Below are 19605 nucleotides of genomic sequence, written 5' to 3' on the forward strand. Positions count from 1 at the left end.
CAGTAAAGTCCACTGACTTTTAGAAATAACTAAAATAACTAAATAACTTCTCTTAAGTGCCATAAAAAATATAGCACAGGACCACAGCAGCAGCAGGAACTACTACACTGTTATCAAGACGGTCTGTGAATTTACTAAATTATTGCTTTCTTCGTATTTGCTACAAGCTCAAAACATACTGCACTCAAGGTAGTATTACTAACTTTTTTCAGCAATGGCATATGTCTACAGTTTATCTGAAACATTTGTCTGTATGTAAAAGATAAAGGAGAAAAAATATTTCCCTGCTCATCCTGTACTCAAGACTTTACTCCTATTCATTTGGGAAAAAAAAAAAAAAGGAGAAAAAGAGTTGAAACAAGGTCAGTTTCATTATAGAGGAGGAAAAAAATGGGGGGACATTGATATCCAGCAATAATAAATCCACACTACCTGCTTGCCTCTTGGGATTCCTCCCTTCTTTATCAGGTGTTTAAAATTCAGCCCTCTATTTCTCCTACAAGAGTCAATACTCTTCTCTGCTATGCCCCCATTTTCTGATAAGCAATCTCTGCAAGGCTCACAATCCAGGAAGATACTCCCCACCTTGAGAAAATGATCATCAAAACACTCTGTTCTGCGAGCCTCTTGCCTGAGCCATGAGGCGAGTTACAGGGTTAACTGAGCAGCCCACGTAGGTCTCCTCACAGAAACGCTGCTCTTTTCCATTCCAGAAAGTTGCCTCTCTTCATGTCCATCTCCATGGCTCTCACTATAAAAACCGCATCTTTGAGGAGCGATCTGTGGCAAATAGGCTCCTTAGCAGTCTGTGGCACCATGAATTAACTCCTACTCAGTGCAAGAACCCTCTTCCATTTATTTACAGGATAGTTCCCCTCCAGTTTTTGCTGTTCGCAGACGCCTAGTTGCGCTCGGAGCTACAGAGGTGGCTTCCATCGGCACGTCTGGTGCCACTGCGGGCTTTCCCAGCACCACGTCTGGCAACACTGCGCTACCTTCAGCAGGCCCAGAGCAAAACCACAAATGTGGTATATTCTGCCTGCTTAAATCAGTTTCTGCAAGAGCAAGGAGAAAGAACAGCAGCACGCTCCAAGCCTGGGAACATTTCACAGCCCCAGCAGAAGAGCTCTCAACAGTGAACTCTTTCTGCATAATGATTTCTGGCCACAACTGACTCTTTTTCCTTTTCTTATTATACCAAGCAATATAGGATTTGTTTTCAAATTAAAAAAGCACATGGGACTGCAGGTCAGTAGGTAACATGAGCTCCACAGGCTTTCATAACAAACTGATCCCATCCTAAAAAAACCCAAATAAATCTCACAGCACACCTAGTGAGATCATCAGGGCAGAAGGGAAATATGCAATAAAGGGAGAGAAATGAAGAAAGCATCCTTGAAGCACTGTCAAAACGTAAAAGCATTTTGTAGGAAGCTGTATTAAGCCCTGATGACAGTGTCAGTGAGAAGTGACTATACACATTAATTACATTTTGCCATGCTTTTAGTAGTGGTATGGAGGTTGTAGAGAATGCAATTTTAGCAACTGCTCCTTCCTTTATTTACTAAAGTGAGTGATACACTGCCTCCTACAAAATAATCACACAATATCATTTCAGTATAAGGTGTATTTTTATGCATTAAAACTATGGTTGACATCGCTCTCTAAAAGCAATGGAAAATGTCGCAGCTTGAATTCACACTGACGTGTGAACTTTTCAGTACTGAGAGATAAGAAAGAATGCCGAAAGAAAAATATCAACAAATAGTTGCAATTTCTGAGATGAAACCTCTGTCTGTTGGAATTTAGGGGATGAATGATTGGAAGTTGAGATTCAAAACAATTAGACAAAAAAAATACCCCCAAAAAACAAAAAAGAGCACTAGTTTGTAACAATACAGTTAATAAATTACTAGAGCACGTAACAAAAAGAACTGATGCTTTCCCTGAAACAAAATTTACAACAGATCCTAAACAGTAACTATTTCAAACAAGTCTTACACACTGTATTGTAGGGAAGGGCAGGCTGTATTAACCCAGCTTTTCACCTGGGCTCTACTACTTTTAATTATCTGTCCCTGCAACTGAATGTTATTTCTTAAGAACTTCTGTTACGAATATTAAGTGACAACTATCGCAAGAAATAACCACTTCCCTACCTTAGTAGTTTTCAACAGTGGAAATAAATAAATGTAAGGGAAACATTAATATATTATTTTACTACTGTAATTCAGTTATTCTTATATGTGCTCACTCTTTTTCTGTTGCAAAGTCTCAGTAGAAGTCTTTTTGCGTTGTATCAGATTAACGAGACCACCACAAGTAATGAGAACACATTTCATTTGGCTGAACCAGCCACCTGGCCTTCCTCTAACACTATATAATGTAGAAATCATGAGAAGTGCCATGTCACCAAGAATAATTACCTAAGGCCTGAATTAGTTTTGCTACTCAGCTCAACACGACCAAGAATTTAAATGTATCCAATTCCCTTCACCTTGACTTGAAGGGAACACGGGCTGAAGACAAGCTGGCAGCAGTATCTCCACTGGCATTAAATCACCACTTTTAGCTACCAAGCAAGAGTAACATTCAGTTGCAATTATGCCAAGGAAACCTTTCTTATATCTAACATAACATAGCCAATTCACGCAAATAAAATGAAGATAATTCATTACTAGATTTCCTTATTAAATCATATCGTATTTTAGGCATGAGATTCAAGTATGTACACCGACCTTTTTGTCTTCCCATTCCCATTGAGGTGCCCTGCCCTCAAGCATGATATTTAGATAAGAATTGACTGAAATTGCCACTTTCTTACTGAACATATTTTTTTCCCCTGAAATACGTTCAATTATCACAGCTTGTTCTGGTGGGGAAAAAAACCTACGGATACCATTTTTACTGAATAGTATTATTTTCACCATTCCCAAAGAAACTAAGCAATGGCAGGATGAAGTGTTGATCTCTCCTTAGGAAAGATTACAGAAAAGTTAACAAGGACAAAAATGAGATATAAGAAACCACAGCAATTTGTTATTGGTGATCATATGCATGACTCTGAAAGAACATGTCTAAAGCATTCAAAATCCTATGGTGTGTTGCCACATTCTGAGTTTGGATGTTGGAAGTTTACTCAGTTATAAGCAGAACACCAGCATTTATAACAGTGTTCAAGTTGTAGATCACCATAAATCTTACGTGTTTTTTTTGTATGAGACTAAAAACCTAATCCTGCAAAAGGATACACAAGCTCAACACATCATTACGCAGCTTGATCATTTTAGCAACAGAATCACAAAGAAGTCCTAGCAAACTTTAGAAAGGGAGTTTCAGTCTTTGCCAATCACTCCAGAGCAAGTATTTCAGAAAAATTTCACAGGAAACAAGATCAGTCTCTGAGCAATCCGAGAGTGCTGACGAAAGTCAATTTGCACTTGAATTTACCCTTACTCTATGGCTTCCAGTATCAATAAAATCTTCCTATCAGATTCTTTGAGATCATCTGTTTCCAAATCTTTAAGAGCTGACAAACTGCGCAGTAAACCTCTGCTCGCAACACCTTTATAGAATAAATATTAATAGTACAAAAAAAGCATTAAAAGTGAAATGACAAAACCCATAAAACAACAAACCAGAAAAACAAGCCTGTACACATAGCATACTATTTTCTGTTTGCATTATCCATATAACTAAAAGGTCCTAGTGACAGTCCATAACTTTACCACGTGGTAAAAGACTTTCCTCTTGCTTTCCATACACTAACAAGATGATCTAGAAACATTTGAAAAGAAAGATGGACAACCTGAAGTCCTCCTGACACACTGTATCAAAGCCTGGAATTGTTCCAAAGATACATCTAACAATACAGCTATAATCATTACAGCATAAAACTAATTTTCAATATCATACATAACACTGCCACTAATTATGCAGGAAGTAAAGGAGCTACAAACTCGAATGTTGAATTGTAAATTAAAATGGAATATTTAAAAATATCTTATATATCTATACCCAGGAGTAAATATATAAGGGAGTGCAATATATAAAAAATACCAACATTGAAGCTTTGCCTAAACATGCTTAAAAAAATCCCAGTGTCAGTATCCAATATAATATTACCATGTTTCTGCTCCAGAGCAATCCAAACAATTGAACATTCAATCAGAAGGATGAACACATCCACTGTGTGCAGAATGTTCTCAATTTTGTTTTTAAATCCCGGTAATGCCAAAGCAATGTTTTGTTGTGGAGTGCCAATAAAAGGTTCCTAACAGCAGCAGACACTTTAACACGATGTATTTTTGCTTTTCCCTCAGTCCCATGCACAGTTTCACAGACTAAAAAGCATTTGCTCTGCAGCCCATCTCCTTCTTATCCCCCACTACAGCAAGAAACAGGGAACACATTGCTACAAACGAGTGTACAAGACAATACAAATAGCTTAGAAAGCCTTCCACAGCTGTGATGTACAGTTGGCATCAAAGGATTTGACAACACACCCTGTGAACAGCACAAAACCACAGATCTATAGACTAAAGTATCACCACAGGCCTCTCACTATATGTGTCTTTTTAACAACATAAATGGATTTTTATGCTTTAATGTTTAGATTTTTTTTAAGAACATGGCAGATTGGTTCACACTGAAATAGTCATTAAATTACCTGCTGCACGTATCTGTCGGTGGTCTTCCACATGTAGTAATACTCAATGATGCTAGTCAGCGACTTCCACGGGAGCTGAAAAACATTTGTTACAAATTAAAGTGGTTCCAAGAAACTGCAGTGTCCACATCTTACTAAACCCACGTTAAAACCACGTATAGTTGACATATAAATACTAAAATGTGAACATGTCAAAAAACTGCATTAACATACATATTCAAATGAATATATATCACCATTAATAATACACAGTGTTTCCTTAGAGTTAACAAGGATGGAGAATTACAACAATAATACACACCCAGAATCCAAATGTAATTCTGTTTTAGCCACATGGTTGAACAAGATATCCCAAACAGAATCTAAATTTCCATTAGGGAACACAGAAGGCATCTCTATCATAAAGTGTAACAGACTAAAATAAATCATCTTGACAAGACTGTGTTCAAGTCTCACGATGATTTTACTCAAAAATACAAAGGTTGCTCCACTTAGTTCACAGATTTTTCAAGTTCCATAACAACTCTGCTGCTCATAAATACCACTAGTTTTGTATAAATCTCCACATACTCTCAGTCATTAAACAAGAAACAAAAGGCTGCCAGGGACAAATGTTACCTCGATCAACAAGACTGATACTGACAAAGAAGCTCTCTGTGCAAACTCAGGGCAATTGGTGGTGATGATGATTATTTTGGGTGCACATGTTCAACGGTAAAATAACAATGTATTAGCCTAAGTTAAGCAACAATGGAACACATCAAGCTGCCTCTGCCTGCATGCAGGAGCTTACAGCCAGTTTTTCAGGCTGCTTGCTTGCAGACCCTTAGAGGAACTGAACCTGGCTCCCATCTCTGCCGTTCAGGAGCTGAGATTTAGGTCTAGAGTGAGCTGTGAATTTTTCCCAAGTCCACGTTCCACAGTGGGTCAATCCCTGTCCATTTGCGTTTAATGAACAAGTAGCAGCGTAAAAAATGCATAAGCTGATGTTCCAATAAATAGCAACACATTTAGGTTTACTAAAATTCCTTTGATTTTTGAGTTAAATTATGCCTTAAGAGAATTCAGTCCAAGAAAAGGCCAGTGATGGGAACACATGTTTCTGTCCCCTGTCATCACGTGAGGTGACAGGTGAGCTGCTTCTCAGTCTCTAGGGCCATAGTCTTCCTGCCATCCAGATCATTCCGAGTATTTACCACTGTCAACGAGTAAATTTTAGTGGCTCCATATTTATTCTCCCTCCTGAACACACACACATTCATGCTACAGATTAAATTTGCCATTTCTCTAGAAAATACTTTAATCTTTTTTCACTATGACTGTGACGTCAGTGTGTTCATTCATTGACTACGCATCCACTACTAAAGACAGACAAGTACTTGGACTGGATAGTCATAATCCTTTTACACTTTGATTCAAGACTCAGAAAACCTGTTTGATAGACTGAGTATCAACATCCTGAATTCTGTTTTCTTACACACTTAAAATGACAAAACACTGTAGAGGCATATGAGTTTTCCTGAGATTGCTGTAAACCGTCAGAGAACTTGTGAAGAGCCATGGAATGTACTCTCATTATAAATTCTATTAAGCATCAATTGAAAGAACTAAAAATGATGATCTGCATGACACTTTTGTAGGAGAAAATTAGCAAAAAGGCGTCAGCAGTACAAAAAAAAAAACAGAGGGAAATTTTTTATTTCTTTAGTAAAAGGGTAAAAATGGACCCCTGAAATTAGACCAGCAGAAAAAGTTCAGGATTGTTAAGTATCTTAAAATGAACATATTAATTTTAACCCATCTTTCTACTGTTTTCTGAAGATGGAAAACAGTTGCTCCTTTATTCTATAAATGATTAAAGCCTGTTTGCCAAAGCCTTTCCTGCCACATTTGAGATCTAACAGTTATAAATGTGTAAACTGTTGATAATGAAAAACTAAGAATTACCATCAGGAAAACAGTTGTATTTGGAGAACATAAAATATTGAGTCTTCTTCCATGTTACTACCCTGGAATGTGAAGTAATTAAGTACATCAAGTAAATTCAATTAACTTGAAAAGTTTAGGTTGCTTAGGATTCAGATAGGTTCTTAAAGACAGCAGAACTTCAACAAAGGAGCTCCTATTACAGTTGATGAGTCAACAGCTGATGAAAATGATTATTCAAAGGCTAAACAGGTAATTTGATAACAAACAAGCTTCTCCTGCCTATTAAAAAAAAAGGTAAACTCCTTTTCACCACTTAATTTATAATAATTGTCATGCTTACTAATGTTTAATGTTCAGAGCTTAATGCTTGAGCTGCAGATTGAACATCAAATAGTGCCAGTTCTTACTAAATGCTGGAAAAGTAAACAAACCTGACCTTTGGAGAACATCACTTCAGGGCCACAAGCTGCCGTGCCTCGCGAATCGACTCAGAACAGGTAACTCCTCCGGTACGCACTGACTCGGGCACGTCCTACATCACCCTCCCGCTTCAGGAGACTGCTACCAACCACCTTCTGCCATGCAACACGACAGTCTGGCCTGTGCTGTGGCACCACTGCATGACTGCTTAAGCTCGAGTTTAATCTCAAGCACCACAGGATTTAATTTCATGAATAGATGCTACGTGGAGACTGCAACAGCTTCACGCATACCCTACCATGTTAACTTCCTTGTCCATGCTCTTCCAACAGCAGTAAGAGTACTTGCTTTTTGATGACTCGCCACTGAAGAGAGGAATGATGATCTAAATGTATTCTCATGGAAAATCACTGCTTAAGTGCTACACATGCACACCTACCTCACCTTGCAGGACCTTTTCATATATACATGATCTAAATTTTGAAAGACTGTTTTAGATGACAAAACCCCAAGTGTTTATTTTCAAATCCCGATACTTTTAGAAGACTACAAAGCAAACAAGAATGCACGAATTTTCCTCTAGAGAAATTAAGATATGCCAAGATAACACAACAATTAATATAAAGATTTCAAATTACATAGTGCACACAGTCTTGATCTAATTCTAAGTTACCAATACAACATAAATTGATATGTAAAACAGATGTTCTTCTAATGACTTTTTAAAAATGACGTGTGACTTTTCCAAAGGTAAAAATCTCACAAGTGACTAAGAATAGACAACATCCCTATTCTAACTAAATGAGATTATAATTAATTAGTGCCTCGCATCCATTTCTCCGGCTCTGTGACTCATCATTAACATGCCTTCAGTAGGCTACGTAACCCTACCTCTAGATCTGTGTGTGTCTCACTTTGGGAGAAGGGCAAGGGGGGGAAAAAAAAAAAAAATCTGCATTTTGAGAAGATTCAGTGAAAGAGTGAGGGTATCATGAGTCCACCTGAGAAAAAATGTGAACATTTTAAACAGTTTCTAGTAGCCTCACTCAAATATCTAGCATTTGAGCATTACAAATGCATAACTGACTCCTGGAATACATTACTTTACTGTTACCACTTTAACATATGCATATCAACAGAATTATATATTACACAACACAGAAATTATACAGAAAATAAAAACAGTACACAAATACCAGAGATAAGACTTAGGTACACTTGATCACAAATTGTCTTAAGACTCAATTTGTAAATAGCCAATAAAATCTGTATTATATGCTTTCGGCATTTTGAGAAGCCAAACACTATGTATTAGAAAACATTTGGTTAGAAGACACAGCTACTGAACTGTTGTATAATTGCAGCTGAGGACCATTTATTTATATGAGGAATAATAAGGAACTGCAGTTTACATTAAGATTTCATTTCTAAAACTTGATAAATAAATATTCTTTTCCAATAATTTTTTTTTGAGCGGAATTACTTCCTGCAATTTTCAACCTTTTATGATAAATGCAATGAACGTTTTCTCACAGAGGAATCTCAAAATTAAGCACACAGATATAATACACCTATTACAATGTTAGCTCTTCAGAAAAACAATAGCCTTCCCTTCCCACTGTCATTCAATTATCTGTTTCATTTTAGAACTGTGAAAGCGAAGGAAAGATAGCTTAGCTCATTACCAAACCTCCTCCCAGTGTCCCGCATTCTGTCTTGGAAGGACTTCTACGCTTACCATATAGTAGCATTTCCCTCTCACTAAGATTTCTAACAACTTATGCAAGGAAAAACAAAATTCTGAGCTCTCCAGAGTCAAGCAGAACGAGACTGTTGTGAAAATGGTTCAATCGACTTCAGTCTTAAATAAAGGAATTCCTTTGGCTCAAAACCTAACCTTTTCACAAAGCCCAGCGTGAAGTTAGTAAAACAGAGAAAATCTTTCCCCTTGAAAGAAAAAAGCTCTCCAAGAAACACGCAAAACAAAAAAATGTACAGACAAATTACTAGCAATTCGAGCAGTCAGTGTTAGAATCAATTTCATTACTCTGCATTAGAAATCAGTAAATCAAAGCTTTGCTGCCCTATAGTCTGATACTTCAGTATCAAAACCAGTGTAGTTAGAACATACTGAAAACACTTCCTTTACTCTTCAGAAGTGCCAAAATACCTAATAAGTCAAAATAGCTCCCTGTAGAGCACTTTAAAACCTCTCTGAATATAAATTTCTCACTGCTAAACATAGATGGAAACCCTAGCTTTCCAAAAATACTCAGGTGAATCAGCCGTGTAGCTACCAATGAATTTCACTGGTAATTGTGAAAAGTTCTGAAAAGCTGATGGAACTTTTTGAGATGCTTGTAAAAGTCTTGTAGAAATCCTTATCAAAACACGTCGGCATGAGACATCCTACCTGGCACTAAATCATTAAAAAGACTACCTCCTGTCAACATCTTTCCAAAGAATGGCATCAAATAAGAATGCACACTGACTTTCAGCCAGATAAAACATACGTAGTACATTAATTATGTAGATTACACAGATTTTTTTACACAGATTTCTCCTCTAATCCTCCAAACCTACAGAAAGCAGTTACGCTTGCCCACACAAAAACACAGTAACAGAAAAGTGTATAATTTCGTACTTACAAAGTCTTGTCGAATGTCATTGAAGTCCTTGCCATACTTTTCCAATGCTTCTTCAAATAAACTAGCTTCTGATGCTGACCACTCCTCCATTTCATCTCTACACAAGACAGGCCCTCCAAGTGGCACTAGAACACTGATGGCACTGCTCAAGTCATAGTTGTGTTTATGCAGTGTATCCATTGCATGAAACTATCAAGGAGAGAATAAAAAACATGCTTAAACAGAGAGCAGTCCATTTCAGTTAATATATTATTTTCCATAACTCACACAAGAAGCATCAACTAATGCTAAATTTAGAATCTAACTTGACATCATAGATTTTCTGCTGTGGAACGTAAGGAAAATAAATTGCTTATTACTTAATTTGAGAAAGGAAATGCCTTAATAAAACGTTTACTAAAAATGACATTAGTTTATTAGTTCCTGCAAATAATTATTAGTAAACATTTCTAGAGAATCTTTAGTTGGTAGAAATTCCTTCCAAGTAACCCAATAGAGACAGTGCAATATATTGATTGAGGGGCCATTTTCAATTAAGGGAAGTTCTAAATAGTAGCTAAACGACTGCCCAGACATCTAGGTGCTCAATATTCTCATTGCTGGAGAAGGAAGCCATTTATTGTTTTCATTATCATCATACTGAAAAAAAAGTAAGATTTCTGCCCCTTGCTAAAGTCTGTTGTCAGAGACGGGTAAAGGAGGTTTCTTTGATTAAAACACCTTACAAAACAGGAAAACAGAAAATGTTATAGCATTCTTCACAGGTAACAGTGAAAAAGCTCACATCACTAACTGATGATAGGGAATATCAAAAGTAAAGAATCTACATCACAAATTCACCTGCAGGGAAAAATGGAGCAACACACAAGAAGCCTGACTCAGTGTCCCAAAAGACCCCATTACCATGATCTTAAAACACTGTGTTGAAGGAGGTATTAGAGGTGTAAAGTGCAAGAACAAACAATGTGTGTGACTGCGTAACACCCATCTCTAACCTGTTTGTCCCACCACAGAGATGAGCTGTAACTGCAGCTTGTGATCTCTTGCACAGCCCTCAAACTCATGAGAGGGGGCCCCCGAAACCTTTCAAGGAAGGGACATGCTTGTATTATGTGTCAGTACAGCACTTACAGAGTAAATCCAGTCAAGCTTTTGTATACAAATGTACTGCAAATAATGAATTCTCCTTATCTTCTGCCATCTCCCATGAGTGGCTGAAGCCTTTCTCCAGCTTTCAGTATATCTGTTTGAAAGCTATGAAGCACCATATTCTCGTACCGTTTGATCTGCAAGAAGTACTGTTGCTAGTATCCTACAATATGTAATTTTACTTACGGTTCAAGTTGAATTCACCAGTCTTGAGAAAAAGCTATTGTTAAAATGTAGTATTCCAATATAGAAATATATAACATAATGTCTAAAAACTGTAATCTTCGGATTAGAGAAGATCAAATATCAGTCATTTTCTGAGCGCTGCAAAATCCGTATCTATTCACTGATAACTTTCTTAAAACTGACAACAGAAGTGAATAAACCTGGATCTTGATCTTGCCCTATGTTCATTCCATCTATAATAAACATCTGATTCCACTAAGCTTTTTTTTGATACTACCACAGGAAATATGCGTAATGAACTCTGCGGATAAGTACTGTCTTCACAGAGCTGTTCTGTGACATAAGTGTTGCCTGATCTAGTTGACAGGTGGCGTCCCTGGTGACAGCGAGGCTGAATTAAAATGATCTCTAAGGTCCCTTCTAGCCTAGGCCATTCTATGATTCTATGATAAGACCCCTGATAAGTTCCTGTGATAACAAATTGTTGCCTTCTGTAGGTTTATCAGCCCTCACCTGTAATTAAATCCCCACATTGCAGTGAGTGAACTGTGCTCGCAAAAGCAAGAGCAGCCTCGAGACATTACTAGAGCCCAAGACAAAAAGTCCTGGAGTACTCCTTTTTTATTTGCTTTACCCAAGGATGAGAGGACTGCAGGAAACAACTAGTGGGTACCTGACACTGAAGGAGTCAGAGCCTGGGAAGATGTGGCACTGCCTCTCCCCAAATAGGAGCCTGAAGAACAGAGGAAGAACCACCCTTCCTCAGGAACTCTTGCCCAGAGCACACCTGCCAGCAGAGACAAGGGGTCGCACCAGAGTAAAAGTATTAGCCACACAGGCAGAGGGAACTTCTGGTCCAAATTTCAGTAGGTAAAGGAGGAAACCGTTCACCAAAGCTAAGGAAGAGCTTAACAGAGCTGGGAAGAAAGGGAACAACAAGGCAGGCTGCAAACAAGCTCTAACACAGAATTTCCAAAGTAGCTGCAATTTCAGTAGTGAGTTAAATCAGCCAGACTGAGCTGCCTCCAACAAAGCACTCAAACTGGAAACAGAGAATAGGTTCAGTATGAGGGTGGCAAGATTCTGGAATAAACTGTCCAGAGAAGTTATGGATGCCCCCTCCCTGGAGATGTTCAAGGCCAGGTTGGATGAGGCCTTGAGCAACCTGGTCTAGTTGAGAGGAGTCCCTGACAATGGCAGGGGTTTTGGATTAGATGATCTCTAAGGTCCCTTCCAATCTAAGCCATTCTATAACTCAATAATATTTCAAACATGTTTATCTTAGAACATGTATGGAATATCTTCCACATATATGGAAGTCTAATAAAAATCACTAAAAACATATCATTCAAAATGCGAAGGAAAAACCTGTTAATATTTTTCATTCTGATGAGACCTTCAAAACCAGATTTACATCCTCCCAGTAAAGTAGTCTGGGCTCTTCCAAGCAAGTCCACCACAAAGAGCAAGGGAATCCATCAACCTGCTTTGCTTTAATGGCTTTTATGGTCAGTGTATACACTACACAATGTTTAGGAATCCGAAACAGAAATTCTCACCGGTTTCCTTCTCTTCTCAGAAATCAATTGTCATTATAAAACAAAACACTACCTCTAAGAAGGCCAGAAATGCAAGTTTCAGTTAGTTGGTTTTCTCACAAGTCTTTATTACTGGAAGAAAAGAACATTTACTATAATCTAAGAAGATAAACACACACTGTTTCATGTCTTTCAGTTGGGCTTTCTAAAATCACTGGTAGTTTCCTGCCTCTCCTCATTACCTTGCCCTTGTTTTCAAAATAAGGAAGCCTGAAAGCAACCTCTCACTTGCTGTTAAAGCTGCAAGACCTCCCTAACGTGTACATCCACCCTGAACTTAATCATCTTTAACCTACACAACTATTTTTTAATTTTTTTAATTTTTTTTTTTAGAATAAGTCTGTTTACAGTCATCTCTAATTAAAACAACAAATTAGGAATACAGGAAAGTCACAGGTGTGATGTACAGAAATCCCATTACTAACACTGGAGGTGCAGGGGCTATCTGCCTTGCATTAAGAATACAGACAGTGTAATTTTTTTTAGTGTTATGCACCTACATCCCTTCCAAAGCACAAATGAGGCACACTACAAGTTCTGCAAACGTCTGTACTAACTTTAACTGCTGCTCAAAATATCCTCCCAATTAACAAGGGAATGTCTGAAAGAGTAACTACTGTAATGACAAATATGTCTTTTCTTAACTTAGAAGGAAGTACATTGCCAAATAGCAAAAGAGAAGGGTTTTAAAAAGCTGAGGGGGAAGAAAAATGAGAACAGACAGACACAATAATTAAACCTGAGGTGGCTCCTCTGGTGTCTCATTATAAGATATGCCTTTCATTAAGTGTAATGGAACTTAATGGATCATTTGCAATGGAGAAACATTTATACGACACTCAAACACTAAATGTATCCCTTCATTAGCAGCTCTACACACATTCTTTCAAATAAGAAGAAACTGCTGTTAAGGATGAATCTCTTCTATTAATCACAGAACACAGTAAGAAGGATGTGCAGTGTGGGGGATTTTTCAGAAATATTTAATCCAACGAAATCTTAATAAAATGAAAAATATAAAACTAAAGAACTATTTTGACCAAAAAAAGCATTTAATGTGAACAGAATTGTGTTGGTAGGGTCAGATCAGCAAGTGTGAAAAAGAAAACTCATTTTGAGTACTGCTGAAAACATTACATTTTGCTACTGCCTTTACTACAGTACTGTAGCTCCGACTAAATCAGAATCCCATTTAATAGTCTTTGAGTACACTGCAAAATATAAGAAATTAAATATTTTTCTCATCATACTAATGAATATATTTTATCTGAAATATAAGAACTGCCTACTGAATCAGACCAGTCATCTATCTAGCCAAACCTTCTACTCCAGCAGCAGCTACAAGGGATGTTACTTAGAGAAAATATGCAGGTAAATCTAACTGCAGTCTGAAATCAATTCTCATTCACCAGCATCTACAAACCTTGGTAATCAGGACTGCTAGATGGTAAACCACTCCGTATTCTTAGTATCTGCCCACTTATGGACCCGATGGTCTATAATTTCTACATCCCTTTCTTTTTTTTTTTTTTTAACGTGCTGATATTGGCTGTTACCATAAAATTTTATGTACTTAAACTCCAGGATCTCTCTATCCACTTTATAAGGCAGTACCTGAACTATCCTAACGTGATCTGCCAGTTTCAAGTGTCCTTCAGTTCAAATAACTCAAGTAGCCAATGAATCGCAGATATACTTCAGCTTTAACTATCACCATCACAATTCTGGACACAGATACTAAAAATATAAACAGCTCCTGCTGCTGTCTTTAGAAATCCAAGTCAAACTTGATTCTATGAAACAGTAAGGTTTTTTGTCCTCACATTGTTTTCCTGGCACTCTTTTAAGCTGATATGAATATACAAAGGCAAAACTTTGGTCTGTAATTGATATATTTTTAACTTTCTCTATAAGCTGCAAAGGACACTACAGCAAATACTTTAACTAAGGAAACATCTTAGCAATATCCAAAGTAAAATATTCTTTAAAAAGTTGCTTACTAAGTCAGATTGCTTATCCTTTAGAAAAATTGCTAGCACACACATCTAGTTAGTATAAAATACTATTTAAACAAATCTCAATGAAGTTTGTTAGCACATAGTTTAAATCACACCGTTGATCAGTGATACTAAATTAATCCCTATACGTGTATTATCCACTCTGTGCAAATTATTACATATGAAGATAAGATTTTTAAACGGATTTCAGCTCAAGTCAAGTGACTTACAGTATGATTACAAGAGCTACACCAATAAGCTTACAGAAAACACATGGGATTTTCTACCATACACACAGGCACCTTGGATGAAAGTATCTAAAGGAAAATAGATACTCGGAGGATGGGGACTCTAGAGTAACAGATACTGCTGAATTCACAGATAAAAGAAATGTTGAAGGATTTTTAAGAAGCCACCTACCAGTGTGATGTCTCGGGATGCAGCAGCTGCACTCATGTGTAAACTAGGTTGCCTGACAGAACTACTGCAGTCCAACGCTCGAGCAAACGTGCCCACCGCACTACAACAGAGAAACAGTAGACAGTAAATACAGAGAAAGATCTAACTTTTTTACCATCAGACCATGTCATATCTATGAAAATGTCCTTTTAATACTAAAAATCACATACTGTTACTCCTAAGATTTCAGGTATTTGCCAATAAAGGACAATTTGATTGACAAATCACTAAACACTGCAGTAAAAACTCTGACCTTCTCCAAAAGAAACAACATACATTTAAGAATAGCATGTAATTAAAAGAAAATTAGACAATTTTGATGTACCAACTTTATAATTTGTTTTATTAACTATGAAGTCAAAGATCCTACTCAGTTTGGGTTTTATAACCACAGCTATGATTTATAAAATTAAACCCTCACAACACTGTTAACGAATTTCAATACAATTTAAAAAGGGGTTTCACCATGTTCCTGTGAGGAATTTAATAACATCTTATTCACTTCACTAATGTGTGTCTACCACTTCCATTAGTGAGTCAAAGAAAGTATATTAACTTAGTTTAAGGTACCACTAAATAGTTTGTCATAGGTTTTAAGTAACAATAAAATTAGTGGATCTCTCACCTACTTAACAGAAGCATTCCAGCATTACTGAAATGGACACATTTCTCTCCAAAGCTTTACATTTTTTTGTGTTGCTGTGTTGGTTTTTTTAAAGTTGTGGGTTTTTTTTACTTTTGCTGATGAATTGTATCTGTCATTTATTATAGTTACCAGAGCAACAAAAGATAAGGAATAGAGATGGAGAATTAGTGTCATAGTGACTGTTTTAAGCTGCAAACTTTTCTTGGAACCACATCTATATATCATGTGCAGTGAAAGATGCGTAAGAAAATTTGACTGGGCTCAGCATATCATACAGGAAATAAGGAGAGACGCAGTGATGTGTGGGGAAGATTACTAATTGAAAGAACAGAAGTTGCTCCAGTACCAAGTTGTATAATGATTCTTAAGGTAGATTGTGTCACTATATTAGAAAAAAATTATTTGTTGTAGTTATGACATGATTTAGGTCCTCCTAAATTCAAAGACCCAACACTACCTAACATTTTTCACACAGTCTGAGCCCTCTGGACTAGCGACTGAAGCCTCATTCAGGAATTACACTTCCAACAAGTTACAAGTGCAGAGATCAACACACTGAAAGCGTCACATTCCTGTGGACTATAAACTTGATTGTCAATATTGAAATAATGTAATATGCATCAAGAGTTTAACTCACTAAGGTATATTATTGATAGTGGAGAGATTAGCAACAGCATTCATTATTGCAATTTTATCCTAAATCTCAAAACATTTAATACTGAATGCATGTTCCAGTACTTGCTGCGAAAAACTTAAAACTGTTAAGATTCAAGAGCAGTGATTCACACTCCAGATATTAGCTGCTTAAATTTCTTAAGTCTATGGAATAAAAAAAGTTACATTCAAACACTGTTTGATAACTTTTGCTCCCTCTTTGCAGAGATGGGCAAATATGTGACAACATCACACACAGACATTCTATTTTCTTTTTTTAAAAAGTTTGGCAGTGCATTACTGTTGTATTTGTACACAAATAAGTCCCAAGAATAAGTCTCTACTGTGAACACATTTCTCGATAGTCAGTCAAGCCCTTTAAACATGTTGGCACTGATAGGGGTTGTAGCCAAACAGCCTTTCCTGCGATCCTTCTGTTGCTACCATTCAAACTAGTAAAGCAGCACACAGGCATGACTGTATTTCCCTTCTGCTGCTACCTACTAGCTTCGTATCTTCCTTCTGCATAATTAACACGATTTTCTTTTGGCTATATTTCTAAAATAAAAATGGAGTATGCCATGAAAATTATGAAGAGGACGTCCTCACAAATCACTCTGTAGCACATCAAGCTTCCTTCAGACTTTTTAGGCTGACTTCAGAATCCAAGCCTATGGGAATCATGTTGCCCAGTATATAAGGTCAAAATTAAGACAGGATAAATCCAGGTTTATTTCAAATAGGCCATAAAGAGGTAAGAATGGATGCACCAGTTGACATTGCTTCCAGTGCTGTACCGAGTAGAAGATTATCACAACCATAAGAGGAATGTTGTGTGGGAACATGGGGTGTGTGAATGCAAAGTATGTGAGAACCCCCATGGAAGGCAGGCACTGTGCCGTTATCGGGGTGGGGAAACAGAGGCGTGTGTCTAGAACTATATGCTGAAATCAACATAAACCGCAGTTCCCCAGAAACTTTTGAAGAACGGTGAATTTTTCAGACAATCCCAAGTGTAGGAAATTCTAGAGATTCTAGCTTTTATATAGTAACTATAGTCTCAAAATTCAACAGTGATATACAGAGCTTTGTATAACCATGCAATCCAAACCCAAATTCAATATTAAATTTGGAAAGTATTAAAATACCTGCTGACAAAATGCTTTATGATTTAAAATACAGATTTGAGGAACATACTGATACAAAGGTCAAACATTCCTTTGTCATTTTTCCTTGCATGATTTGTCTCCAATACCACTAAAAAAATATTTTAAATGTTGAACAAGAAAAAATCAATACCTAATTCCAGAAGACACACTATTGTCTTTATCCACCCACTAGCAAAATAAAAGTCAGTATACTAAGCTAACACAGGTTGAAGAGTTAGACTGCAACTTCTGTTGTGTATTTTTTTCCTTTAAACAGACTTTTAAGTGTAAATGTTCCATTAATTTGGTAGAATCCAAAGAATAACAGCAAATGATTGAAAGTATATTAACTCAATATTAACAACAATAAACTCAAGTAATCAAAAAAAAATGTGCTCAGTGAGCTAGTCACAAATTAGTTATTCTATGAATAACTGAAGTACTGAGACTTTATAAACAGAAATCAACACTCCCCACACCTCTGAAAATAAACCAAAGCCAAAAGGCATACAAATAGTGAATTACACAGGTGACAGAGATGGGCAAAAGTAATAAACAGCTGGTGTTACCAGCAGGCAGATAACATGTTGCACAGGCTATATGAGCAAAAAAGTTTAAAGGATTTAAGGGCTAGACCAAAGGTTTTCCTTGTTTTAATTATCTTGCAGACCAGAACCAAGAATGTTCTCCCAAAGCTTTACAACAGAGATTGCAGCTGACAACCGGATAAACATAAATCAAGATAACCCAGTGCCAGGATTTAAGACTTAAGGAAGAGACACACAAATTCAGCAAAACTCAACAAATATCTATGTTCAAAAAAAACCTGATCGTGAACTCACTCATCATCACTTTATTGTGCCTGTGCACCCTACATTCGGGTAAAACTTCAAATCAGGTATTGAACATGGAAAATATATTGCTCCAAATTTCTTATAACTGAAGTCTAAGGACTTCTGCCTAAGATTAGTAGTAGTGGTAGTCAATGAAATTACGAAGCATCAAATGCAAGAGAGTGTCATAAGACATTCATAAAGATTCAAATGTAATTAGGTCTGAAAATGTGTGATATTTACCAAAGAAAGTCTGGAACTACTGTGATTACACATCTGGATAAAAACAGTCATTAGTCTTCCTGGTAGCAACAGCGGTCAGATCCAGAAAGTTCTGGATCCAGGTCAGTACCTTTCAATTTTCTTCTACTTTATATTCTCAAAAAAATTCAGCAGATACAGAGATTTCTTTTAATCCAGAGATGTTTATTTTCAAATTGTTCACTTCTATACACTCTGCTTCAGTGAAAGGAGATTAGTAATGATTATACTCCAGATAAATCTGTTTAAAGCAAGCCACCTCTGTGCATACAGGAATCTGCAAATTCACAATCTTCCTCACGTACTTCCAAACTAATGAATGAGATCTACACCTGAACTCAGAGTTAACTTTTTATGGAAAAATAAGTGAATCCCTGGTGGTTTCCTACATATTAGGAAAGCTTTTTAGTTTTTTGTGTTACATCAGTGTTCCCATTCCCTGGGAAACAGTCCTAAAATATCACCTCTTAAGACTGCTATCAATAACAGCATTTCACAATACCTAATCAATACCTGATTGCTCCTTAAGAGAGTCTCGTGATTCTTAAAATCTTGGCAAGGAGGGGAAAGAAAAAAAAAAGCAAGTAAAAAAAAGCTTCTTCATTGGAGATATATGCCACCAGGACAATATTAATTAAAGCTGGAAAACACTGTGAGAATTTTACTACTGGATAATGCAACATCTGACATGAGAACATATTCAAAGTGAAGCGATGCTGTTCTAGAAGACACATTTTTCTCGCATTTCTAAGCAACTGTCTGTACAGTGCTATGCTTCGTTATTATCACTTCAGATATTCATAGTGCAAAGGGAGATAAGATAAAGTCACCTGCCACTATTCTTTCCTTGCAAGAGTTTCAAAGTTAGGGCAGGCGGTGGCACAATGTCCACTAGGCAGCAAAGCCAACCTTCAGTTTCATTACTAAATGAACAGAAATTGAATATATGTGAAATTTTTATTATTCAACAGAAATAGAATCTGATATATACAAGTAGTTTAATTCACA

At 36.8% G+C, this 19605-nt stretch overlaps 1 protein-coding gene across 1 annotated transcript in view; it reads right to left on the reverse strand.

The window, feature by feature from the left end:
* MTA3 (metastasis associated 1 family, member 3) overlaps nt 1-19605 on the reverse strand; it is a 124553-nt gene that overhangs the window by 56711 nt on the left and 48237 nt on the right. Inside the window, exons 6-8 of the mRNA XM_009876328.1 lie at nt 15017-15116; nt 9667-9855; nt 4670-4744 (exon numbers count right to left, since the gene is read on the reverse strand). Coding sequence (XP_009874630.1) covers nt 4670-4744; nt 9667-9855; nt 15017-15116 — 364 coding nt within the window. The remainder of the gene's footprint in view (nt 1-4669; nt 4745-9666; nt 9856-15016; nt 15117-19605) is intronic.

The sequence above is a fragment of the Apaloderma vittatum genome, unplaced genomic scaffold (genome assembly GCF_000703405.1).
Source record: "Apaloderma vittatum isolate BGI_N311 unplaced genomic scaffold, ASM70340v1 scaffold6799, whole genome shotgun sequence".
Taxonomy (NCBI): Eukaryota; Metazoa; Chordata; class Aves; order Trogoniformes; family Trogonidae; genus Apaloderma; species Apaloderma vittatum.